The sequence below is a fragment of the Cydia fagiglandana genome, chromosome 3 (assembly GCF_963556715.1).
Source record: "Cydia fagiglandana chromosome 3, ilCydFagi1.1, whole genome shotgun sequence".
NCBI classification, from domain to species: Eukaryota; Metazoa; Arthropoda; class Insecta; order Lepidoptera; family Tortricidae; genus Cydia; species Cydia fagiglandana.
In genome coordinates, this window is record NC_085934.1 from 565297 (window position 1) to 591752 (window position 26456).

General features: G+C 42.2%; 2 protein-coding genes across 2 annotated transcripts in view; both read left to right on the plus strand.

The window, feature by feature from the left end:
* LOC134679800 (NBAS subunit of NRZ tethering complex-like) overlaps positions 1 to 26456 on the plus strand; it is a 56213-nt gene that overhangs the window by 16693 nt on the left and 13064 nt on the right. Inside the window, exons 22-35 of the mRNA XM_063538688.1 lie at positions 5082 to 5275; positions 8922 to 9034; positions 9242 to 9374; positions 9931 to 10173; positions 10976 to 11090; positions 11704 to 11801; positions 15247 to 15467; positions 16723 to 16922; positions 19403 to 19590; positions 20390 to 20545; positions 20957 to 21117; positions 21970 to 22157; positions 22941 to 23080; positions 26261 to 26350. Coding sequence (XP_063394758.1) covers positions 5082 to 5275; positions 8922 to 9034; positions 9242 to 9374; positions 9931 to 10173; positions 10976 to 11090; positions 11704 to 11801; positions 15247 to 15467; positions 16723 to 16922; positions 19403 to 19590; positions 20390 to 20545; positions 20957 to 21117; positions 21970 to 22157; positions 22941 to 23080; positions 26261 to 26350 — 2240 coding nt within the window. The remainder of the gene's footprint in view (positions 1 to 5081; positions 5276 to 8921; positions 9035 to 9241; positions 9375 to 9930; positions 10174 to 10975; positions 11091 to 11703; positions 11802 to 15246; positions 15468 to 16722; positions 16923 to 19402; positions 19591 to 20389; positions 20546 to 20956; positions 21118 to 21969; positions 22158 to 22940; positions 23081 to 26260; positions 26351 to 26456) is intronic.
* LOC134679797 (coiled-coil domain-containing protein 124) overlaps positions 1 to 26456 on the plus strand; it is a 108078-nt gene that overhangs the window by 156 nt on the left and 81466 nt on the right. The window lies entirely within an intron of this gene.

Consider the following 26456-nt stretch of genomic DNA (forward strand, 5'->3'; position numbering starts at 1 on the left):
CGATTCGATAAGGATGTACGTTGGATTGCCTTACAATGAACGTACTTTCTATAGGTACAGTCGACGTTAAAAATATGTTTACACTTTTCGTCTTATTACAAAGGAGTAAGGTGCAAAAGTGTATAATACATATCTTTCAACCCCAGCGGACGCGTCGTACCTCAACTACCCAGGCTACTCACTGGAACATAAGTTCAGAGCACGTGCTGGGGTCTGTGTGTACGTCCGCGATAACATTTGCTGCAAGCGTCTCCGTTGCTTTGAGGCTGCCGGGTTTTCCACTTTGTGGATTATGGTTGACTCGGGCTCAGAGAAAACTCTGTATGCCTGTGTCTACCGATCGCACAGCGGAAACCAGGAGACAACTAGGCTCTTTGACCACCTTACTGAGATGGCAGATAAAGCCCAACAGCGGTACCCTGCGGCTCAACTCGTATTCCTTGGGGACTTTAACGCCCACCACGAGGAGTGGCTGTTCCCGTTCAAGAATACTTGCCACGCTGGGAGGGAAGCGCGCAAATTTGCTGTATCCCTAAACCTTACCCAGCTGGTAAATGTTGCGACGCGGATACCGGATGTTACTGACCATACACCCAATTGCCTTGACCTTCTGCTGACAACTGATCCAGACAGGCACTCGGTTTCGGTCTCAGCTCCGCTAGGATCGTCCGATCACTGTCTAGTGAAATCCGTGTCGATCCACTCTCCTCCTGATCTCTGCCCTAGGGGCACGAGGAGAGTATGGCGATACGAGTCAGCGGACTGGGATGAGATGCGGCATTTCTTTGCGTCTTTCCCCTGGCAGCAGGTCTGTTTTTCTTCGGGTGACCCCTCGTGTTCTGCTGAGGCTGTTGCGGATGTGATTCGGCAGGGAATGGAATATTTCATTCCGTTCTCCGACCTATCGCTCGATCACAAGACCCGAGCATGGTACAATTCGGACTGTGCTCGAGCCGAGGCCCTTAAGCAGTCTGCATACCAGGCTTGGGTATTAGCCCGCGATACCAAAGCTGGAGCACAGAGGGTTCGCGCGAGGAAAAAAGCCTTTAACTCAGCTGCCAAGTCCTGCAAACGGGTGCTTCGAAAGGCTCGATTCGACCACGTCAGTCGAATAGGGGCCAAACTCGCCTCCTACCCTCCTGGTAGCAAGCGGTTCTGGTCCCTGTCGAAAGCGGTCGAATCCAACTTCTGCCGACCCACATTGCCACCTCTGCAGAAACCTGATGGGACACTGGCCCACTCCGCGACAGAGAAAGCAAACTTGTTTGCTTCTCTGTTTGCGAGCAATTCACGTCTAGACGCAGGCTCAAAACTTCCACCTACGCTACCTCAATGCAGTTCCTCTATGCAGAGAATTGCTATTCATCAAAAAGAGGTACGCCGAGCTCTGCAGAATCTTGACGTGAATAAGGCCAGTGGACCAGACGGTATACCTGCACGTGTACTAAAGCAGTGTGCGCCTGAGTTGTCTTCTGTACTGACACGCCTGTACCGCCTCTCTCTCCAAACAAGAACGGTGCCGAAATCCTGGAGGCTTGCAAACGTGCAGCCAGTACCCAAGAAGGGTAGTCGTGCTGATCCCTGCAATTACCGACCAATCGCCATTACCTCCATGCTCTGTAAAGTCATGGAAAGGGTACTTAACGGCAAGCTGCTGGCATACCTCGAAGCAAATGATCTGCTCAGTGACCGTCAATATGGCTTTCGCCGAGGTCGGTCTACTGGGGATCTTTTAGTGTATGTCACGCACTGCTGCGGCGAGGCCATCGAGAGGAACGGTGAAGCGCTTGCTGTTTCACTGGACATCTCGAAGGCCTTTGACAGGGTTTGGCACGCAAGTCTCCTTAGCAAGCTTCCTGCATACGGCATCCCTGCTGACTTTTGTAGCTGGCTATCTGATTTCTTGAGTGAACGGTCGATCAGAGTAGTTATTGATGGCTGCTCTTCAGACCTCATGGCCATTGACGCCGGTGTTCCTCAGGGGTCTGTTCTCTCCGCAACCCTTTTCCTGCTCCACATTAACGACATGCTGCAACCCAGCATTGTAGGTTATGCATGTGACAGTACGGTTGTTGAGAGATATTTGGCTAGTGCAGGGGACAGCAGGGAGGATATACGTTCACAGAGAGAGGCCATGGTTGAGCGAATGAACTTGACCCTTGGTCTCGTTTCCCAGTGGGGTGATGACAATCTGGTCACGTTCAATGCCTCCAAAACGCAGACGTGTCTATTTTCCGCAAAACGGAGTCCATTCGACCTGACTCCTTCTTTCCGGGGTGCATCTGTACCTATTGCCGACAGCCTGGAACTCCTCGGCATGGAGCTGAGTTCAGTCCTCAGCTTCGGCAGCTTCATTGAGTCTAAAGCACAAACTGCGGCCAGAAAGCTGGGCGTCCTAAATAAGGTGAAGCGATACTTCACACCTGGACAGCTTCTAACACTTTACAAAGCTCAAGTCCGGTCGTGTATGGAGTATTGCAGCCACCTGTGGGATGGCTCAGCTAAATACCAACTCGCCGCTTTGGACTCAGTGGAGCGCAGAGCCAGGAGGATGATTGGCGACAAGAAGCTAACGGCTAAGCTTCAGTCTTTGGCCCATCGGCGGAAAGTCGCCAGCCTGTCGGTATTCTACAGGTTGCACTTCGGGGAGTGTGCCCAAGAGCTACACGAGCTTATTCCACCGTCCCCATTCTACCATCGGACTTTTAGACGCACGGCCGGTTTCCATCCTTACTTGGTAGATATTCCACCAATTCGCACGAAGCGCTTTGCTTCTACTTTCCTTATGCGCACTGCCAAGGAATGGAATTCCTTGCCGGCGTCTATATTTCCGTGTTCTTATAACCCGGCAACCTTCAAATCAAGAGTGAACAGGCACCTTCTGGGCGAGCTCGCTCCATCGTAGGCCACGTCTACGCCTCGGCTAGTCTGTGGCCATGAGTAAGCCCATTCATAATAAAAAAAAATAAAAAATAAACTTTGACGTCGACTGTACCTAAGAACACACCTCAGAACACACGATCAAACCTTCTTGGCACAGTCGCAAGCGTGGGATTAGGACTGAAGTTATTTCCCGTCCCTTATTCAGAGGACTACAATTCAAAATATAAAACAATTCAAGGAATTTACGTTCTTGCCAAATTTCACCTAAAGCGGTTCAGTTGTTTAGCCATGAAAAGGCGACAAAGAGGCAGACAGAATTACTTACACATTTATAATAGTTTTAATGGTACAGTTCTAATGGGATTTATAGTCATAAAGCTGATTATTTTTGACGGGTAACTATTCTTTACTACTTGGCTTGGCACCGACTTCAAACATATCAGTTGGTAACGCATAGACTTAAAAAGGATAATATTTTATTTCATCCTTTTTGAAGTCGGTTTTCTTTTTTTTTTGTAAAAAGTTTTTTGTTCCATTTTTAGTTTTAACGCATTGTTGATAGCGCGACGCGTGAATGAAAAACAACATCATGATTAACACTAAATTCGTGTATCTACTTTAATAAATATGTAATCTGGAATTTTCTCGAGTCCGTCTGGGAAATTATATGTAATTCCTGTCACTACACTAAATCCATCCTCCGCCCCGCCACTGACCCAATCCCTCAACCCCCCCGATCACTCTACCTCACAGCGTATCAACCCCTGATCCATGTACCCCTCGGCCCTGAACCAGCACCCCTTCAACCACCATTACCCGACCCCTTAATCCCCAACCCCTTAACTCCTAACCCTGACCCCCGATCAGTAGCCTTACCAGCTTACCAAGAGTTTGACATTGATTTATTCGCTAGCGTGTGTGTAACTTACTTTCTTTGCATCTCGCTCGTACTGGCATATTAGTGCGAGCGAGATGCATAAAAAGTAAGTTACGAAGACGTTAGCGTCGCTAACTTAGCGAATATGTCAATGTCAAACTCGTGGTAAGGCTGCACTTGCACTACATCAAATTGGCGGTTTTCGGAAGCAAATGCTCGAGTTACTTTAGAAAACACCGAAATCACTTTACACGTGCCTTTAAAAACTGAGGAGTTCCCTCAATTCCTCATGGATTCCATCATCAGACCAGAACCAAAAATAATACGGAAACACCTTGGAGGCAACTCCTTCCAAACAAAAAAAGAATTGTTCAAATCGGATCACAGGTGCCGGAGTAATCGCTGAACATACTACATTTAATAAATCATCATCATTATCATCAAAACAATCATCATCATCAGGTCTACTTCATCAAAGTGGTGGTTTTCGGGAGAAAATGCTCGAGTTGCTTAAGAAAACACCCAAATCACCATGCATGTGCCTTTAAAAATTTAAGAGTTCCCTCAATTCCTCATGGATCCCATCATCAGAACAGAACCAAATTAAAGTGGGACCAACTCGGAGGTAGCTCCTTTCAAACAAAAAAAGAATTACTCAAATCGGACTACGGATGTCGGAGTAATCGGTGAACGTACATAGAAAAAAAAAAAGCCACAACCGAATACAGAACCTCCTCCTTCTATGAAATGGAAGTCGGTTAAAAATGATAATATCACTTGAACTTAGACACTTAAAACACATACTTTTTTTTCAAATTTACCGCCTTATTCTACTGACAAGATCTGCTTGACCAACTTTATATAGTGCGTTGACATCCATCCGTCCACAAAAGTCAAAATTCATTTGAAAATATGAACCACATACCACATAAGGCGAGAGCGTATATTGTTGCTGCCAATTGGTGCAAACTCGGCTTAGGCTAAATTATGCTAAAAAATATGCCAGATGCTAAATGGAAAATTTTGGTGCCATAGCGAGTGAAAATATGCCAGATCTGGCATCACTTCTGCCAAGTTGGCAACACTGGGCGATGAACTGAGCTCCGGCCGGTCGCGCCGCGGGGGGGGCGTGACGTCACAGCCGGGGACCTTTCGCCGTCGCCTGACTACGGGCCCGCTGGAGAAGTCGGTAGGGTGGAATTTATGGTCACCACAGAAACATGTCGCATGTGGTCGCGATCCTCAGCATCAAGGGAACGAGGAAGAAGAAGATGGCACTCTAGGTCGTATGCGGGCGGGGTATATCGTGTCCTGTTTACAGATCTACGCGTCGTCCCTCCTGACGTCGGGCGACGAGGCGAGCATCAAGCTGGCGGCGACCGTGCTGTCGTGCGGCGGCGCCGCGCCCGCGCGCCTCGTGCCGCCCGCGCGCGCCGCGCGGCTGGCGGCGGCCTGCGCCCGCGAGTACTTCAACTCCAGCGGCGAGCTGCGCGAGCCGGCGCTGCAGCGGGCCAAGTCAGTATATGCTAGTGGAAAATGTGCTGTCGGCCTTCGAACTGACGAACGTTCTCCTGCGGACGGAAGGACTCCCTAGACGTACTTGGCGAGAGTCTTTGAAGAGCGGACCTCTCGTAAAGTCCATTTCAATAGAACTTGCAAACTATGTAAACAAACCGCCATATTGAAATTGTCTCTGAATGATGAATTTGCTAGTGATGGGCAAGAGTCTTACTTAGTCCTTTACTTAAGGCCGTAACACACTATCGCACTGCATCACGAACTTGGTGCGTCGCATCCATAGTTCGTTTTTTTTTTGCATTAAAAAGAACTTGAAAGAAGGTAAGCGATCTTGACATGTCTTTTAATTGAAAAACGCTTATTAAAAATCAGTAACTATTACTAATGAAAGCAGAAGAATATAAATGATCGTATTGGATTCATTATTGTTATATATTTGCCGTAACCTATTTTTTGAATGTGTTTTTCAATCAAAAACAAAGACATAAAGATTGTTTACCTTATTTTTAATGCTAAAAAAACGAACTATATATCACTTATGGGTGCGACGCACCAAGGTCGTGGTGCGGTGCGATAGTGTGTTACCATTTTTAGGGTTCCGTACCCAAAGGGTAAAACGGGACCCTATTACTAAGACTTCGCTGTCCGTCCGTCTGTCTGTCACCAGGCTGTATCTCACGAACCGTGATAGCTAGACAGTTGAAATTTTCACAGATGTTGTATTTCTGTTGCCGCTATAACAAGAAATACTAAAAACAGAATAAAATAAAGATTTAAGTGGGGCTCCCATACAGCAAACGTGATTTTTGACCAAAGTTAAGCAACGTCGCGCGTGGTCAGTACTTGGATGGGTGACCGTTTTCTTTTTGCATTTTTTCCGTTTTTTAGGGTTCCGTACCCAAAGGGTAAAACGGGACCCTATTACTAAGACTTCGCTGTCCGTCCGTCCGTCCGTCTGTCCGTCTGTCCGTCTGTCTGTCACCAGGCTGTATCTCACGAACCGTGATAGCTAGACAGTTGAAATTTTCACAGATGATGTATTTCTGTTGCCGCTATAACAACAAATACTAAAAACAGAATAAAATAAAGATTTAAGTGGGGCTTCCATACAGCAAACGTGATTTTTGACCAAAGTTAAGCAACGTCGGGCGTGGTCAGTTCTTGGATGGGTGACCGTTTTCTTTTCCGTTTTTTTTTTTGCTTTATGGTACGGAACCCTTCGTGTGCGAGTCCGACTCGCACTTGTCCGGTTTTTTTTTTTACTTTATGTTGCGGAACCCTTCGTGCGCGAGTCCGAGTCGCACTTGCCCGGTTTTTATGTCAAACCATATCGAATAATTAAATACCGAAAGTAAAAAACAAGTAGATACTTATTTTTAATTTGTTTAATCACGATTCTTCACGATCAGAGGAAAAAAAAATTGTCAAACTACCGCGTAGTGTATATAACCGCGTTGGCAGGTACAGACCGTGTGTCGCGTAGTGTGTAGCGGCTTTACGAGTATATCACCAACTTTAGTCACAACACTACCCATCATAGACAATTGCAGAATGTAAAAGAAACAAAAACGTCATTACATCAGGGCCTAATAACCTAACTTATGAAACCATTTTAAACTTTTAATGAAATATCCAAGATACAGTTATATATATATTGTTGTATTTTACGGTAACGACCGCTTTAATAGTGTATAGTGTATGTGTTCCAATGGTGTTTGATGAGATGATGTGAAAATTCAAGGAGAAACAGTGACAAAACAAAGTTACGTCTTTTGTTTACAAAGTTAGCAAGTTCTATTGGAATGGACTTTAGCCGCTCCGGGCCTTCCGTTCGATCCTCCGCGGAGCTCGGCCGTCGGCCTTCTCGGGCCTTGAGTATTCGCCGTGTGGCTCTGGCCCTCTGACTTGCTTATTAAGCGACTTTATCCCTCCCCTTCCCACACGGCCGAGCGCTGGCCCGAGTGCTCATTTTTTTCTCATTAAATAGTACAGTAAATTAACCTTAAATATTTAAATATTACAATAAATACTTGCATATATTCATATTCTATTCTTTTCAATCGACGTTTTATACTTTTTTCTACTCCCGTACTTTTATTTGTCATTTAAAAGGTCGTGCACACACTTTTAACACCCTACCTTATAGTTATCTTTTTGGCGATTTTACGATACTTCGTGTAATGATACTGAATGACACTTAAAAAATATTGAATGAAATACAGTGTTGCCAACCTTATTTTAAACGTCATCTCTGACAATTAAGTGAATCATAGACATGTTTTATTTTTTAATTTCATTCATTCATTCATTCATTCTTTTCCCGCGCGTACCCTCCATTTTTGCTATACTTGGTCAAGCAGATCTTGTCAGTAGAAAAAGGCGGCAAATTTGAAAAATGTAGGCGCGATGGGATATTGTCCCATAGAAAATTTCAATTTCGCGCCTTTTTTTACTGACAAGATTTGCTTGACCAGCTATACTTCTTGAATTAAAAAGATTTGTAAATTTTCAATTTTATTTCAAAGTAAGTGCTCGGTCGTAGAAAAAGTATCGTATGCAACGTTGTTTAACTGAGTCAAAAAATATTCGTGGCGTCTTTATTAACAATTTTCGGCTTCGCCTCAAATTGTTACTCACGCCACTCGCCTTTTTTGACCTCTCTTAAACATCATCATCATCATCATCGGCCTTCGAGTCTATTACAGACTATACAAACAGTGTCAGGTAGGGAGACAACGTTTTTCGTGGCTGTGTAAGCCAATACGGGAGCGGCAAACACGCCCACAGGCCTGGCAGGTGTAATGTGCCCGTGGTGAACATGTGTTGGGCTGATGTCGCTTGGCTCGCTTACTTGCGAGTGTCTTAAACCAAGCGTCATCGTGAATTTTACGCCCGTCAAAAACCAGTTTGCGCCACTTGACTCTGTCCTCGGCAAGTTCCTCCCATTTATGTACCGGGATGTTGAAGGCGAGCATGTCTCGCTTGGCGCAATCCTTATGTCGTAACATTGGCCGACCGACGCTTCTCTTGGCATCAGCTATGGCACCAAGCAAAACACGCCGCGGTAAACGAGAAGGTTGCATTCGATGCACATGCCCCAGCCAACGTAAGCGTCTCTGCTTTAGCAGCGCAAAGAGGCTGGGCAGCTGAGCAATCTCAAGCACCCTCTCGTTTGTGACCCTATCCTTCCAGTGTATGCCCAAAATGTTCCGGATGCAGCGCATGTGGAAAGCGTTAAGACGACGTTCGTGCTTGGCATACGAGGTCCAACAACAACACAACTTTCGTTGTCTCTTAAACAACGGTTGCAGAAAATACTATAACGGTTGCAGGTCGTCAGTAAATTGCATCGGATATCGGATAAAATAGGGTACTTTATGCCCTTATAGGGCTTATATAGTATACTATTTGGCAGTTTAGTAATAATATCTGGGGCTTTGTTCAGAAAATATATGAATACTCTAAAATGCACATTTTCTCGGAGCTAAGATCTAGCTAGATCGTTTTTTCGCCCCCCAAAACCTCCATATAGCAAATTTCATCGAAATTATTAGAGCCGTTTCCGAGATCCCTAAAATATATATATAAATAAATAAATATACAAGAACAGCTCGTTTAAAAGTAAAAGATTTTCTTTTCTCAGATGCGCTTTGTCCCTGATCCAAGACGAAAACGAAGAGATACAGAAGGAATTAGATCTCATCGCTTCGCTGGAAATACTGAGCGCTTTCAACTTGGACATACTTCCCATTCAAGGTAATCAAGTTATCTGACATACTAGCAACACCCCGGCGACCCTAAGTTACGGGTCGACTTCAAAAAGGATAGACTTAAAGGATAGGACTTTTAAGAATTGGCTTGGCACCGACTTCAAACGTATTGTAAGCGCATTTAGAACGGAATGATACTTTATTTTATCCTTTTTGAAGTCGGTTTTATCATTTAAAAACCTTGTTCTTTTAGTTCGCCTGTGCGAAGATAGACTGACGCTGATCGAGAAGTGTCTGCAGTCGGACCCGAACGCTTACATGGCGAGCAGCAAACTGTTGAAGCTCGCCAAGCTACTGCGAGTCGCTGGTGACGACGACCAAGCCAGGTAATTATATCGTGGCTCCTCTACACGATGGGCCAACGCCGGCCACTCCAAGGGACGCAGCCATGCGGTAGAATGAGATAGCAATATCACTTGCTCCCTCTAACGCATAAATGTGTCCCTTGGAGTGGCCGGCGTTGGCCCATCGTGTAGAGGAGCGATCACATTTTTGGATGCCAACGGAAATAAAGTAAGGATATACCACTTTAAACTCTCACGTTTTGTACACATATTTAATTACACAAACGGGTCTACCGTGATATAATTTCATTGTTTTTTTTTACCCTAAATTCTGACGTTTCAGCTGAGTTGCACCAGCTGTGGTGCCGAAATTTAAGGAAAAAACAATTAGATTATATCGCGGTAGATCCGTTTGTGTAACTAAATAAGTAAGGATGTTAAGATTGTCGATCCCGCTCACGTTTCCTTAATTATCCTGTATTTAGGTTCCGTTCAATTCTAGTCGAGTCGCTTTTTACGAAACTTCAGTCAAGTTATTTATAACTTTAAACCAAAGCGGTGAGGTTGAAAGTCGATTAATAGAAATACACTTCCTCAGGGAAGGCCTCGTCCTGCAACTAGTAGCCCGGGCGGCCATCTCTTGCGGCTTGGGCGGGCTGGCGGCGGCCGCGGGCGCCGCGCGCCGCCTCGCCGCGCTGCGCTGCGCCCCGGCCGCTCCGCTGTTAGCTCATGTAGCGAAGAATGCTCACGCCCACGCCGACACTAACGCCAGGAGGGACTTGTATGCCGCCGCCGCTACCTACGCCGACCCGAAGGCTATTGAAGAGATCCTGAGAGATAGGTGAGTCTTTACAATGATCTCAATTATAAATAAAAAAATAAATAAATATTATAGGACTATTTTAAACAGAGCAATCTAGTCCCACGGTAAGCTCGATAAGGCTCGTGTCGGTATTGACAACGATATAATATATAATTATATATAAATACATTTATATACATAAAAACGTCCATAACTCAGGAAAGTATTTGTCAGAAACACACAAATAAATGCCTTTACCAGGATTCGAACCTGGGACCTCCTGCTTCGTCGGCACTACCGACTAGGCTAGGAAGAAATAGTACATTGTGTATTAAGGGCGGGAAATAAGAAATTACGAACGAGTGTCAATTTTAAGCCCGACGCGAAGCGAGGGCTTAAAATGTTCACGAGTTCGGAATTTCTTTACCGCCCGTGGCACACACAATGTTTTTCATCACACTTGTAAGGAAAAAAAGGAGAATTAATAAAAACAAACTTCTGTATAAAACACTTTTCCGCCCTAGGGCGAAAATTTCAATTTCCCGCCCGCAAGCCCTACGTGTAAATAAGTGTTTTTCATCACACTTGCTCGGAAAAGATTTTTTCCGCCCTAGGGCGAAAATTTCAATTTTCCGCCCGCAAGCCCTACGTGTAAATACATCTTTTCCGAGCAAGTGTGATGAAAATATTATTGGGAAGGTGTAGAGTTATGTTTCTACAACAATATCGAGTCATCGTCGTTTATTTTTTACTTAATTTGTGTGATACAGAAGAAAGATTTACTTCCTCTTCATTTGATGGTTGAATGTGAACTTGTAATGTAACCGATGATTTTGTTCAGACTGTCGCTTGAGCTGGAGGGTCTGCAGCAGACGGCGGCGGCGGCGCGCGAGCACGCGAGCCTCGCGGAGCGCTGGCCCTCTACTGACGACGAGTTTGCTGACGCCATCACCACGGTCAGTCGCGACCTTTTGTCTCGCACCAACTTCATTAATTCATTTTTTTTTTTCTAGCCTACTTGGTGTCCCACTGCAGGGCAAAGGCCTCCCCTCGTTTTTATTATAAATTTTATTCATTATAAACTATAATTAATATTTCTTGTATAAAAAAAACACTTACTTACTTACTGCTGTGGCGCAACGACCCGAAGTGGATCTTGGCCTCCGACACCAAAGACCGCCATGCTACTCTGTCCAAAGCCGTAAAAAACACTACATCTTATAAAACAAAGTCCTCCACCGCGTCTGTTTGTTTGTATGTTTGTTTGTTTGTTCGCGATAAACTCAAAAACTACTGAACGGATTTTTATACGGTATTCACCTATCAATAAAGTGATTCTTGAGGAAGGTTTAAATGCATAATTTGTTAACCCGTGCGAAGTCGGGGTGCTGAAATCTATGTATGATCTAATAAAAAATCAACAGAAAAAACTAACGATAAGAAAAAACGTCGACGTAGGTCGACAGCACTCCAAACTTTCAATGAAACATAGTTGTAAGCAACTTCGAACTTTAAAAACATGTGACAAAGTCCATTATTTGAACTTAGGGCTTTTCGTGTGTGTTGTAGCCCGTGATCGAGAAAAAGGACCTGGTGGCTCCGGTTGAGAAAAAGGTGCCCCTGTTCAACTATCTGCTGGACACATTCCAAAACAAGTTCTCCGGGGGGTAAGTTTCCCGTTTCGTTTACAGATTTTTTAAATAACTGGATTACTAAATTGATTAGACATTTTCTATTATTTTAAATTGTAGGTATTTCTTTTTTTCTGCTGTCTCTTTTTATAACTTCATAATATGATTTGTTTTTGTTTTATTGATATGACTATGATTTTAATTTAAGTGTGTTTACTTAGTAAATTATGTTTTTGAGTTGTTGAAGTATGAATGATGGAAATACATGGAGTGTTAAAAATTTCTGTTCTGTCATTCATAAATACTTCCATTTCACTAAACGATGCTCCCGAGAGATAAGCGCGAGTTTTTTTTTTTTTTTTTAATTTATTTAGGAAACAAACAGTCGCATACAAATATGTTTAAGCTTGCAGATATACAATAAAGACCTATAGTTCCATTAAATATAAAATAATGATATTGATAATAAGTAGAAACAGGGCTAGTTCGGTTCTGCCTATAAATAGGAAGATGCACAGAAGTAACAATTGGATACACAACTCATAAAGTACCAAGTATCGATCATGCTTACAGACGTAAGTACATACATTTCATAAGACTTTAAAACTATGACTTTTTTTTAAAACTAAGTATGTAATAACATTACACTGTTATGGAAATATTTGGCTCCGCAGACCACTACTATATTTACCGAAAGACAATGAGATGATATCTAGATTTATGAAGTTAACATTATAATTTTGACAGGCTCGTCTAAAGAAAGTATTTTTGGCGAAATCTAGACACGCGGCAGCGTGTCAAGCCAAGTTCAAGCAAAGGAACTGGCTAGCCAGCGCCAAGTGTAATATTACACGAACCACTTGGTGCCACTTTTGACCCTTCTATAACTCAAAAAATCTTTAACGTAAACACATAAAACTACGTGTGTTTAATTATATCCATAAAGACATCTAGAAGCCCAAATTTCATGAAGCTAGCTCAAACGGTTATAAAGATATGAAGGTCAAAAAGTCGTAAATTTTAAGACTGACTGACAGACTTATAGTACCTAAACCTAACCTACTTCCAGATGACCTAGAAGGATGAAATTTGGAATCCAGCGCAGTTATTGTGTGAAAGCGTAGGAAAAAATCTAAAAATAAAAAAAAAGTTATAAAATAGGGGGGTCCCCATACAAAAAAACCATTTTTTATTGTGACTGACATATAAGTACCTAAACCTAACCTACTTCCAGATGACCTAGAAGGATGAAATTTGGAATCCAGCTCGGTTATTGTGTGTAAGCGTAGGAAAAAATCTAAAAACAAAAAAAAGTTAATAAATAGGGGGGGTCCCCATACAAATTTCTTTTTTATTGTGACTGACATATAGTACCTAAACCTAACCTACTTCCAGATGACCTAGAAGGATGAAATTTGGAATCCAGCTCGGTAATTGTGTGTAAGCGTAGGAAAAAATCTAAAAATAAAAAAAGTTAAAAAATAGGGGGGGTCCCCATACAAAAAACCTGTAATACGCGCTAAACAACCGGCCAACGGTGTGTCGTTGGCGGCGCGCGGCACCACATAATGAATACAAAGAACAGAAGTAAAAAACATGCAGCGGAAACACAAGAAAAAACATTAAATCTCAATACCTGTCTAGTTTTCTTTACAAAAAGTATTGATATCCCGTCAAAAACATAAATGTAAAAAAGGAGAGCCAAGTTCAATACAAAAAATATGCTTGGCTGTGGGGTTCGCCGCAAAAAGAATGGAAATCTAAATGAGTGCCAAGTTCTATGCAGAATCCAAATATGTATTTATAGGAACAAAATAACATTATAAACAAGTATTAAACTCTATTTCTTTGCTTTATTGGATACATATAACAATTGCTGTTATTTAAAAAAAATGTGAGATCTTAAAGTAGGTTAGATTTGGCTTGGCCAGTTTTTATCAGAATTACAAAATATATATGTTGAATAACTTTATAAAATGACTGATGTAATGAAAACTGGCCAAGTCAAATCTAACCTGCTTTAAGATCTCGCATTTTTTTTAAATAACAGCAATTGTTATATGTATCCAATAAAGCAAAGAAATAGAGTTTAATACTTGTTTATAATGTTATTTTGTTCCTATAAATACATATTTGGATTCTGCATAGAACTTGGCACTCATTTAGATTTCCATTCTTTTTGCGGCGAACCCCACAGCCAAGCATAATTTTTGTATTGAACTTGGCTCTCCTTTTTTACATTTATGTTTTTGATGGGATTAGAACTACAAAAGCTGATATGGAATGTTTGGGGGTGACGAGTGGGAATACGACGCGGCAACTTAAAAACAATTTTTTCAAGAAGAGTGGAAGAATCAATGAGGCTATTTAGGAGTTTATAAAGAAACATTTGATCTATAAATACACGTCTTTTTTCTAGTGGCCCAAGACCACGACGGTGTGTGCTATTCTCTGACATGTTTAAACCGTGGCGGAAGTGGAGCGACTTTAATAACTTGTTTTGAATTTTTTCAATTCTTTTTATATGAACGGTATATTGAGGGGTCCAGACAACGCTACCGAATTCTAAAATGCTACGAACATAAGAGGAGTATAATACTTTTAAGGTGTTTGGATCTTTAAATGGCTGAGATAGTATAAGTATCAGACCCAATTTCTTGTAGGCCTTCGTGGTGATGTGGTCTATGTGTGAAATGAAATTGAGCTTAGAATCTAAAATAATGCCAAGATCTCGAATCTTTGTGACTCTATTTATGACCTTTCCTGAAAAATTATAATTGAAAAGAAGCGGACTTCGTTTACGAGTGAAAGTAATACAGTTGCATTTGTCAGGGTTTAGAAGTAATTGGTTATAACCGCAATATGTGGCAAAGCTATCAAGATCACGTTGCATGTCCAGGCAGTCGTTCTTTGTTTTTATGATTTTGTAAATTTTTGTGTCGTCTGCATAACTAGACTAGATGTTTAGAACTAGAAAATGATGAACCCATGTCGTTAACATATAGGATAAATAACAGCGGTCCTAAATGAGAGCCTTGAGGGACCCCTGAATCAATGGTTAAGTATCTGGAAGTATAGCCCCTCAGTGATACTGCCTGGCATCGGTTTTGGATATAGGATTCAATCCACCTGTAGAGATCGCCGTGTATACCGAGTTCGTATAATTTGTGTAATAACATAGTATGGTTTATTATAAATACTTTACCTTTAAATCGGTCCTGATGTCTTCAAAATCATGTCGAATTAACTAACTAATATGGCTCAGCGATCCAAAGAGGATCTTGGCCTCCGAAACGAGAGCACGCCACTTTTTCCGATCCTGCGCCGTTTCCTGCCAATTATCGGCTTGAAGCTGACGCAGAAACCATACCATGTCGAATTAAGAAGCTAGTTTTTTTTGAAGTCCCTCCATCTCTTAAAGAAGAATATTCCTATTGGGATAGCCGACAGAACATATCGTAAGTTGTTTATGTGTTTTCAGCGACACAAGGCCTCAACCAACCGACGCATCCGACCACTCCATCTACTGCCAAGAGTTCTACCGCACCCTCTACCCCGAGCACAAGACGTCAGACAGCTACTACAACTACACCACGTTCAGCGCCCCCAACCCGCACGAGCAGGGCGTGGCCCAGGCCGTGCTCAAGTGGTACTACGTGCAGAACTGTCTGGACAACTGCACACCCCAACTAGAAGGCGAAGGTATACATGTGATTACAGTTGTAGTGTATAATTGTTTTAGAAACTATTTTCCTAGAAACGTTCGTATTTGTCATGCTCAGAGAGCGCAACTTTGGTGCCGATGACAGACGTATGACGTGAAGCTAAATACAGAGTGTTGTTATCTAGATTATAGATACTTAAACAAATAACCACTTATTCGCCTCTTTAGTTTACTGATATTGAAACTTGAGTTGAGAGTTTTTATACGTAATGGCCACGTATAAAAACATAACTAACTGTCTTTGTCATGTTAAAAACAAGATTGTTGGAAATGACAACCAATTACTATTTACTTATTTTTTTATTAGTAAAATGTAACCGAAATATTATTGTTTGAAGTCGCTATGGAGTCTTTGCAGCCGTATTTGCAGAAATTTCCTTTTCTGATTGTAAAAAATGAAAAAATGTGACCAAAATTTAACAGCAAAAGCAAGCAATATAGAAGAAGGAGATCGTTTCGTATCGTTTTTTAATGTTTACATTATTTTTTGTGTAAATTACCACGCATTTTTATAAATAAACAATTATATATATATATATATATATATATATATATATATATATATATATATATATATATATATATATATATATAATTGTATATTTATCATTATTAAGAATCATTGAGGTGTTACAATGTTGTTTTAAAAAAACATCCTATATGTATGCGACTTAACGTCATAATGACGTCATCGGCACCAAAGTTGCGCTCTCTGGTCATGCTACTTCAATCAACCTTGATACTTTTTGTACAGAGACCGACTGAAATAACAAGACACGTTCGTACGTTTCCGTATTACTGTACCTTGTTTAAACACAAACAGATTATTGGTACTCTTAGCGGGAAAACTTAGAAGAATTTATTTCGTATTCGCGGTCGCTTACTTCTGTCCAGTTACTTGCACGTGCTGATAATAAATTGTTGAGCGGTATATTCATTAATATTTAGCTTATTGTGTCCCACTACTGGGAAAAGGCGTCCCTCTCTTTTTTCCATGCGTATATCAATGATATTCATCATTATATTTCCACAAAATTATTTTTTCGGGGAAATCCTGAAGAAAGGTCAGGTCAAGAGCACTCTAAACCGGCGAGCGTGTATGAGGAATGTTATGAATGTGAAGGAAGAGAAAGAGGTATGTCAGGATCGTAGCAAGTGGAAATCCGTGGTCTCTGCCTACCCCTCCGGGAAATAGGCGTGATTATATGTATGTATGTATGTATATTTCCCCAGTGGTGCAGAAAGTAGCGGAGGAGCTCCTGAACAAGGACACAGCCTTGAGCGTGGCGTGCCTGCTGCGCGCGGCGCGCGACGCCCGCCTGTGGCAGCGCCGCCACGGCCGCGCCGCCCTCAGCGCCGCCCTGTACGCCAACGTGCTGGAGTGCTCCGCGCCTGAACTCAGGGACAATGTGTACCTCACCAAACCGAAGCAGGTACATCTATCTATATAGCCTTTTATTTCCGATTTTAAATTAGTATTTTATACAATCGTGATATAATCGATATTAAACTTTCGTGAGACATATTTTAAATTCGCCGCGAGCACTCGAGCCTGAGGAAGGACCCCCGACGGGCCCGAAACATGTCGCCAATAGCGACTAAAAATTCAAGTGAGTGAAACCGTTGTCGTATAAACAATCGTGATATAATACAGAGCTTTTCAGTCGAGTACCGTGTTTAGGCGACGAAGCTTGCTGAGTTGCCTAAGTAAGGTACGAGATTGAAAAGCTTGATTATATCACTATTGTATACAATACTTTTTCTACGAGTCAACAAAAATGACGCTTTAAATTAGTAGAATCATACAAACAAACCAAACCAAAAGTATAATAGTAAAGATACGCGATACCTTCGTACTGGTACGCGCCCCGGCCGCCGCGCCCCGCGCCCCCCGGCGGGTTGGTCAACGACACCTTCTCGTAACTCATGACGCCCTGGTACTTGCTCCGCGCTAAATTCAATTTTTAAACAGTTTTTTTTCTCGATTTTAGCCTCCGTAGCCTATGGAGACCAACAAAGAGCTAAGCGGTTTTCGTAGTCTATGGATGTTCCTATATTAAGGGTGTCACATGTGCGTTTCTGACTTATGAAGCAATTGTTCCTACAATACAACCAAAAATAAGTAATTAATTTGAGCTATGGTTTGGTTTCGTCCTCTTGACCGCGGCGAGCTGTGATTGGTCAATTTCATTATAGTTGACTAAACTGTATCGACATTAATATTATAGTTGAGTTGAGAGCTCATACATTAAAAGTTCCGAAAGAAGTTTGGTACACGAAATCTTAATTCAAGAATTAAAGTCGACGAGTAGAAATAGTACATTATTGTCGAGGCTCGGAAGTAGCTATTTGCAGGCTGAGGATTCGTTTTAAACGGACGACCTTGGGAGTCCGTTTAATTGAATCCGAAGCCAGCAAGTAGCCTTCCAGCCGAGTCATATATAGTGCTTTTCTCAAAAATGGTGCAAGAAATATAAATATCATAGAAATATTTTACAAAAGCAACGTTCTCACGTATATATTTTCACAGAGAAAAGCCCTTGCCGCCTTTTTATTTTTTAATAAAAAAATAGAAGTGTATTTTTCTGCCGAAAATACGCCAACCTATTTGAGACAGCTAAATAGTCGCGGTACTAATAATCTGTTTGGCTGTTTAATGGGCCTGTGCCTTCATTTGATATGGCCATTTCAACTTTTAAAAAGTTTGGAACTCGACAAATAATGGAATTTGTATGCAACATTGCAGTCCCAAAATCGAAACTGCAATGTTTTTAACTTTTTAATTTTTGATTGACCATAAACTCCGCGCTTCGCGACCTATTTTTTACACGGCAAAGTGGACTTTGCCGTCCATTTTTGAGAAAAATTATATTATCGTTATTTTTTGTAAACTACAAAATGTCCCGCAGTTCGGTGTGCCTCTTAGCCTAGGCCTCCTCCGACCTTCTCCACTGTACTCTGTCTTCTGCAACTCTGGACCTGTAGGGCCCCAAGGTTAAGCGGATTTCATCTACCCATCTTGTTTTTGGATATCTTTGTTTTCTGCTTCCGTCTCTTGGGTACCATAGGGTAACTTGTTTGCTCTATTTGTCTAATTTGCATCTCAGCATGTGTCCTGTCCACCCCCACTTTAGATAGTCTATCCGACTTAGTATGTCCATAACCTTGGGTTTTTCTTCTTATCGCTGAGTTTGAGATTTTGTCCTTTAACTCGACTCCTAAGATAATGTCTTAATTAGGAGTCAAACTAAAAGCAGGTACATGATCACCTATTTTAGAACAGAACATGGCCCAGGCCGCGCTCAAAAGTCGTCCAGAACTGACTTTGTAACTGCACAATAGAAGGCAAAGGTATAAGGTGTTCATAATATTATTGCACATCCCATCCCGAGTGTAGAACTCACACACACAGGGGGACAAGTATATGGCTCGTTACGTCACCAGTAGCTAGAATCGACACGTCCGCTCTCACCAACGAGTCTCACGTGACTGTCGCCCATCGCCCCACCACCCGTGAGCCCGAGACTACGTCATCCGTACTATAGCTCAATAACACAAACACTACACCGAAGGTGAAAGTAACTTGTTCATTTGTTACTACATCCTGTTATATCCTAGGTACATACTAAAATGTGTCGAAGTATTCAACAAAGATATAATCTACACACACAATCACACAGACATTCTACACACTAGTATAGACGCAATCTATACGCCAATGTGCTAGTAGAAAATTACCTGGATTTGGATCTAGGTAACCGAAATCGTACTGGAGGCGTATGAATTTAATAGTAATAACTGCAATTAATTGAATTAATAGTAGATTGATTTTGTAAAATTTCAATATCTCTTAAAGAAAGACATGCATATAGATAAATAGAAATAAGACTCATCAGTTTATATTTAATTTCAGCTAGCCCGAATGACTCTCGAAGGCCAGACCGCGTCTGACGAGCAAATGGAAGTGATCCGCCGTTGCCTCGCCAAGCTGAGCGGCTGCGGGGAAGTGGACCAGATCAAGGCACTAGGTGTCAATGTCAATGGATTACTGTTCTCGGCCGACCCTGACTACCGGCAGGAGATCGTCTATAGACTAGCCAGGTAACGTATCACACAGCTGTATGACTCTAAAAGGCCAGGACAGAGCAAATCCGTCGTTGCCTCGCCAAACTCAGCGGCTGCGGGGAAGTGGACCAGATGAAGGCACTAGGTGTCAATGTCAACGGGCTACTGTTCTCGGCCGACCCTGACTACCGGCAGGAGATCGTCTAATATAGACTAGCCAGGTAACGTATTACACAGCTGAATGACTCTAGAAGACCAGAACAGAGCAAATCCGTCGTTGCCTCGCCATAGTCATGTGTGTCAAGTCATGAATGTTAAAATTCATGGTCTTCCTTTTATTTCTGACTCTATGTTATTTAGCAAAAAGTAATCCTTACGATGAAGCCTTTCGAGAGGCATAATAAAGCTACAAGGTAATTTTTTTTCTCGTGTAGCGGGTTCGATTCCCGGTTCAACCATGTAATTATTTAAAAATCTATGAATGCAGTTTAAATTGTTTTTTAAGTTAAAATAATGTCTTCTTGTCGTCTTCTTTCAGTAAAATATCCTAACTACGATATTTAAGGTACTTTCCCTTGATGTCCCATAGTTTTGGCACGACCTGTATATTTAGGGATAAAATGTCTAATCTACATAATCCTGTCATAAAAATGTTATAAACCTGGCAAAAATGAAAGTCATTCTTTTTAAGCACAACTTTCTGGGGTTTTAACATTTTCGCTAAACTAATAATAAAGTGGTTCGGGTTATTTTGAACAGCTTTTTGCTGCTAACTGTATGAGGATGTGGAACTTTCCAGTGGTTGAGACGCTCAATTTAACAATTTTGCCCCCAGATCGCCAAACCCCGAGCACCTAGAACTAGCATGTTCCCTGGCTTCAAAATACGACATGGACGCCTTAGAAGTGTGGCTGCAGCACGCAGAAAGCGACCCTACTCTCTCGAGCTTAATGTCCAGTTTACCTTGCAGCGACGCTACCACTCATACTCGGTGAGCCATATTTGTGTTTGGTCAGTTTCTTTACATACATTCAGTGGCTTCAGGTAATGATGGTTAAAAGCTTTCTTTATTAGTAGCAATACTTTTACAATTACGCATTTCGGTGATAATATCTGACATGTAAATGCTTTCAGGATTTCCTTTGGTTTGCGTCCACCTTAAGGCGCCTACTGATTAACAGTCCGCCGGACGGTATCGGCCTGTCAGTTGTTCGAACTGTCAAAATTTTGTTCTAACTGACACCGTCCGGCGGACTGTTAATCAGTGGGCCCCTTTAGAGCATTTAATAAACGGAGTCGGCTTTAAGAGCGTACCCCTCTGCCGAAAACCTTGCACAATTGGGTAAACTTTTGTATGGGCTGACGTTTATCTGACATGGCTATTTGTTCGTTACATTTCCAGCATCCGCGAAGGCCTCTGGCCGAAGATCAGCGGCTCCAACCACCACGCGCTGATCAACTTCTTCACCATCCTGAAGGGTGTCGACGAGAAACCTCCGCTGTGGGGCCTCACGGCAGCCGAACACATCAAGCTTCTGAAGAAAGTCAAGGCTGCTTCCAACGGTAACACTTATTATTAGTAGCTCTATGACTTGTACAACTTGAGACCTCGCGAACCCGCTTGCTAATTTCAAACTTCAAACATAAACATTTATTCAGCAAATAGGCCACAAGGGCACTTTTACAGTCAGCATTGAATTTACATACAAGCAAAAATAATAACAATACATCAACAATTTTATAAAATACAATTAACTGTAACTACCAATTTAAACTAACGTACTCCGCCATCTAGAAAATTTATTATAACTATTTAGTTAGACAATAAAAAGTATAATTATGGAACTTGCTCACAAAATTTCACGACAGTTGGTTGAGCCTGTTGCCTTTTGAAATTTTTTGCCCAGTCCGAAACGCCCGTTTCGATTGTCGTAATTGTCTTCGTGACAGTGAGATCAGTAGGGCTAAGATGGTCGGTTTATTATCATCTGTCACCATGCCTGTCGCGTTCTAACAAGTATGAAAGTGCGAAAGTGACGCATGACATGACAGGTGATATAAACGCGACCATGATATCCGTGTTGCTCTATCACGCCGGTAAGAGCATCCATCGTACTCGCGATGTATTTATTTTAACTTGTACTATTCTAATTTTCAAACAAGCGATATCCCAAATTGTATTCCAAAGATGTAATCGTCTTTCGGTAGATGTCGCTATACGCCAGCCCGAAGGCGTGTATACTATATACATAAGGGAAAGAATGGAAAGATTCGCGAAGTTCTGGTAGGCTTCTATAGCTCAATTGGTTAGAGCTAACGCACGATTGCGGAGGTTGTGGGTTCAAGTCCTGCCGGAAGCGTATTTTTTAATATTTTTCCTTTACTATAAAAATAAAATTTGTACTATTCTTACAGAGTTGGACTACAAGATCCTCTTAGAGCCCGCCTCCGAAGCCGAGTTCACCTCACACATACTATCCGTGATGCGGCCCGAGACCGCCGGCATGGTCACCAAGCTGCTGCGGACGCTGCCTCCGGCGTTCCACCTGCCTCTGCCGGTGCACACGCTCTACACCATGTGGCTCACTAACTACTTCTTCAGTGTGAGTATAGAGACCGTGCGCGTTGGGCCTGCCATCTTGTGACCTCAATCGGACAACTCAAAGGCTCGGTCTGAAAACCAGCGCTGAGCCTCCGGCACAGCACATGCTGAGACTGAGACCTATTGCCTCACAATAGTTGTTAAGATCTATTAATTATTAAGTACATATATGTATTAGTTAATAAGTCTTTTTTGTGACAATAAATATTTGAAGTAAGTATAAGTATGAAGTATGAAACATATGTGCACATACATTGCCAAAGCAAGTGCTACCATGTACCGTTCTCGTATCTACGTTTCTTTGTGCAGTACTATGCACAAGGAAACGGTTTTTCCATCTTGTGGGCTACATCGGAAGCATAAACGTCACATTTACGCCTCGCGCCAAAAATCTACCGGCTCCTATGCTGCCCCCTATAGTTCATACACGCTCCCTATAATAGGGTATTTGACTACTAGTCAAATCAGTTTCTTTTTCCGTCAAAACGATTTGCTACTATGGAATTTATATCGAACACTAGCATGTGACGCGACGATCAAATTACCCACTCTTTATACATTTATACGGGTTTCAAAATAGAAATCTTGTTTACAAATAACTGCCGTCTACGTTTCTCTATTAATCTTCAGGTGCTTTATTTCTTGCATGGTGTAAAATAATTTATTTTAAATAGAGTCAAATACTTACCTACTTGGTGCATATAAGACGACCTCTTTTCGAGTACCTACGCTACTTGTCCACAGAGTGAGAGTTGATTTCGTACTAATATGATATTTTCCATAGGAGGCAAGCAACGGGTCGTCGAGCAACAAGAAATGGATGCAGCGCTACCGCCAGTGCGCCAGCTACTTCAACAAGCTCGCCAAGAAGGAGCTGCTGCGGTTCCTGGCCGACACCTGCTTCAGCGAGCAGGCTCTACAGAGGTATCAATTATCAGCCGTGGTTTATTTGTGTTCTGCATGATCGAATCAGAAATGAGGAGATCCGTAGACGAACTAAAGTCACCGACATAGCCCACCGGATTAGCAAGCTGAAGTGGCAATGGGCAGGCCACATTGCACGCAGAGAAAATGGCCGATGGGGTCGAAAAGTGCTCGAGTGGAAACCACGGACTAGCAAGTGCAGCGTAGGACGTCCACCCACAAGATGGACGGACGACCTTGTTAAGGTCGCCGGAAGACGCTGGATGCGGGTCGCTTCCAACCTGCACGTATGGAGGTCCAAGGGGGAGGTCTATGTTCAGCAGTGGACGTCTTATGGCAGAGATGATGATGATGAATTACCAGAATTATTACTATACCAAAGAGGATTTATATAGAAGCGTATTGCGTAGGCGTTTTTAAGGAGATTTATATATCTTTGCTATCTATCACTGCGGTTTCTTTCGACAACCCGTGAACTTCAAAAATTAAAAAGAATTTTCCAAATCGGATGACGTAATAATAATCTATGAACAGTCTCTATATTCTACAGGAACCAAACGATAGCGCGATCTATCTCGATCCCGGCGCCATCTAACGAGGAATTATGTTAACAGTACGTAACACTAACTCGGCGTAGGGTGGTATTCTACCTGTCGTAATGTCAGAGCGTCTCACTCTTTTATTAAAGCAAAATTTGAGACGCGGGGTTAAGCGGTTAAACTGTTAACCCAGCGTCAAATTGTACTGGTTAAAGTGGTTAACCCCGGGTTAGTGGGCCTTAATGTGGTAATTCACACTCTTGTGATGTCATTTTGTTATCAATCTTCCGTGCGTCTTCAAAATGGCATACAATGGAAATTTTAGGACACTTTTTTTCTCCTATAAGGATGAAAAGGGCTCGCGATCCTGTCTAGAAATAACACAGAACTGGCAAAAAGGTCACAATATATAAAAATGGCAAAAAATTAAAGAAACGCTATTACAAATTCTAGATTATTTTACTATCCCTTTTTCTAAAATATGATCACTGCAGTTACTTTCTAATAACCCGTGACATTCAAAAATAACAAAATTTCATCTAAATCGGTTGACACGACCGGACTCTACAAATAATTGTCTATATCCTACGGCAACCAAACGCTTGCGCGAACTAACTCGCTCCTAGCGCCATCTGTTGACGATCATCATCATCATTTTAGCATTCAGTCGTCCATTGCTGAGCATAGGGCTCTCTTTTTTATCCCGGTCCCGGGCTAGTTTCATCCAAAAGTGCCCCGCAATTTTTTTTATTACAAGCTTTTATTTACTTTCACCTGTCCCGTTGTCTGTCTGTAATCAAATCTTGCAAGTTAAATTTGATCCACTTCCCGGTTTCCGATTGAGCTGAAATTTTGCATGCATGTTTAAATCGGATGACAATGCAATATTATGGTAACATCGAGCTGATCTGATGATGGAGACAGGAGGTGGCCATAAGAACTATGTGATGAATCAACACAACCTAATTGTGTTAGGGGCTTTTAGAATTGTCTCGATGAGTATTAGTTGTCTGTCGTAAGAAAAGTACAGTCAGCGATAAAAACTTGTACCAAAAAAGAAATGTTTGCCTAAAACTTATTTCGAATGTCATCCACCCAACGAACCAACGGACGCCATGTTTCATCCAAAAGCGGTATCATCTACGTGCGTTAGCACCACTGCTAAATAATCTTGATTATTAAAATTATCACAGCAGTTACTATCCATTAACCCGTGACTTACAAAAATAGCAAAATTTCACCTAAATTGGTTAACGTTATAGCACTCTACAAAAATGGTCTATATTCTACGGCAACCAAACGCTTGCGCGAACTAACTCGCTCCCAGCGCCATCTGTTGACGATCATCATCATCATTTTAGCCTGCAGTCGTCCATGGCTGAGTATAGCTAGGCCTCTTTTCGTACACGCCACTTATCCCGGTCCTGGGCTATCTCATCCAATAGTGCCCCGCGATTTTTCGAATGTTATCCACCCAACGAACGGAGGCCAGGCGCTTCTTTCATCCGAAAGATGTATTTGGTCCACCTCAGTCTGGCAACATGTCCCGCCCAACTCCATTTAAGTTTGTTAAGAGCCCATCAACGTACACACTAGAGCCACTGCTAAATAATCGTGATTATTATTTAAATTTAACGAAATATATTTTCAAAAAAGGGGGCGCTACGTACTGTATTTTGTATTTAAGTACCTTTTGAATACATCAAACTAGTTTTTATATTGCTGGATTTGTCGATCTATGAACTCAAAACGAAAACGGCCGTTTTAACTTTGGACGCATAGATTGACGATTCCAGCAACATAAAAACTAGTTTGATGTATTCAAAAAGGTACTTAAAATTCTAAAGAGCCAACAGGAGTGCTACCTCCGTGGGTTTTGATACTAGAGCAATGACTTTTTCAACACAGATTAATATTGTCAATATCTGTGTCGGACCGTTTTTGTTTCTTTTTGTTTTTTAAGGCGCTAGAGCCCTTCAAAAATGGCCAAAGTGGCCTCATTGACTATGCCGCAATGAGAGGCGTAGTATTCAAAACTGATATCAATTAGCCAAAAAAGCAAAACGGTCCGATACGTATAATTTCATAATCGTTTAGATTTCCAAATTTGGTTACGATTGGTTAAGTTTTGGAGGAGGAAACAGTCGAGTACGAAACCTCAATTTATGAGATTTTTACGCAGGATTTTTCGCCTTGTCGTTATCGCACTAGTTTTAGGGGCCGCTTTCGTTAGCGAGACGGGTATATTTACCTAAAATATTTAAAACTCAGCTCCTGTTTCGTCTTAAGTCTTAAATACATACTAAATACTCGTACAGTACGTAGCGGCCCCCTTTTATAAATATCTTTCGTTCAATTTAAATAATCCCGTTTATTTAGAAGTGGCGCTAGTGTGCCCGTTAATGGGCTCTTAGGGCCACCCCACATCTAGCGTCTTTCGAGCGTCGGCGTCTACAACTCTATGGCCGCTGCTCGACGCAACGTCGACGCAACTGCGCAGCGACGACATTTTCCATAGCGCTGACCAGACGCCGACGTTCGAAAGACGCTAGATGTGGGGTGGCCCTTACTGACGTCACCGACGTCTCGCCCCTTGACGCGGCGTCGGATATTAAAGATAGCAATGTGGTTGTCATTACAGGGTGCCAGCAGGCACGCGCGGGCTGATGCTGATGCAGGCCGTGGACTACTGCCAGCAGGAGCAGGGGAACGACTTCAAGGTCACCAAGGAGTAAGATACAACTCTAACACATATATACATGCAGCACATTACAGGGTGCCAGCAGGCACGCGCGGGCTGATGCTGATGCAGGCCGTGGACTACTGCCAGCAGGAGC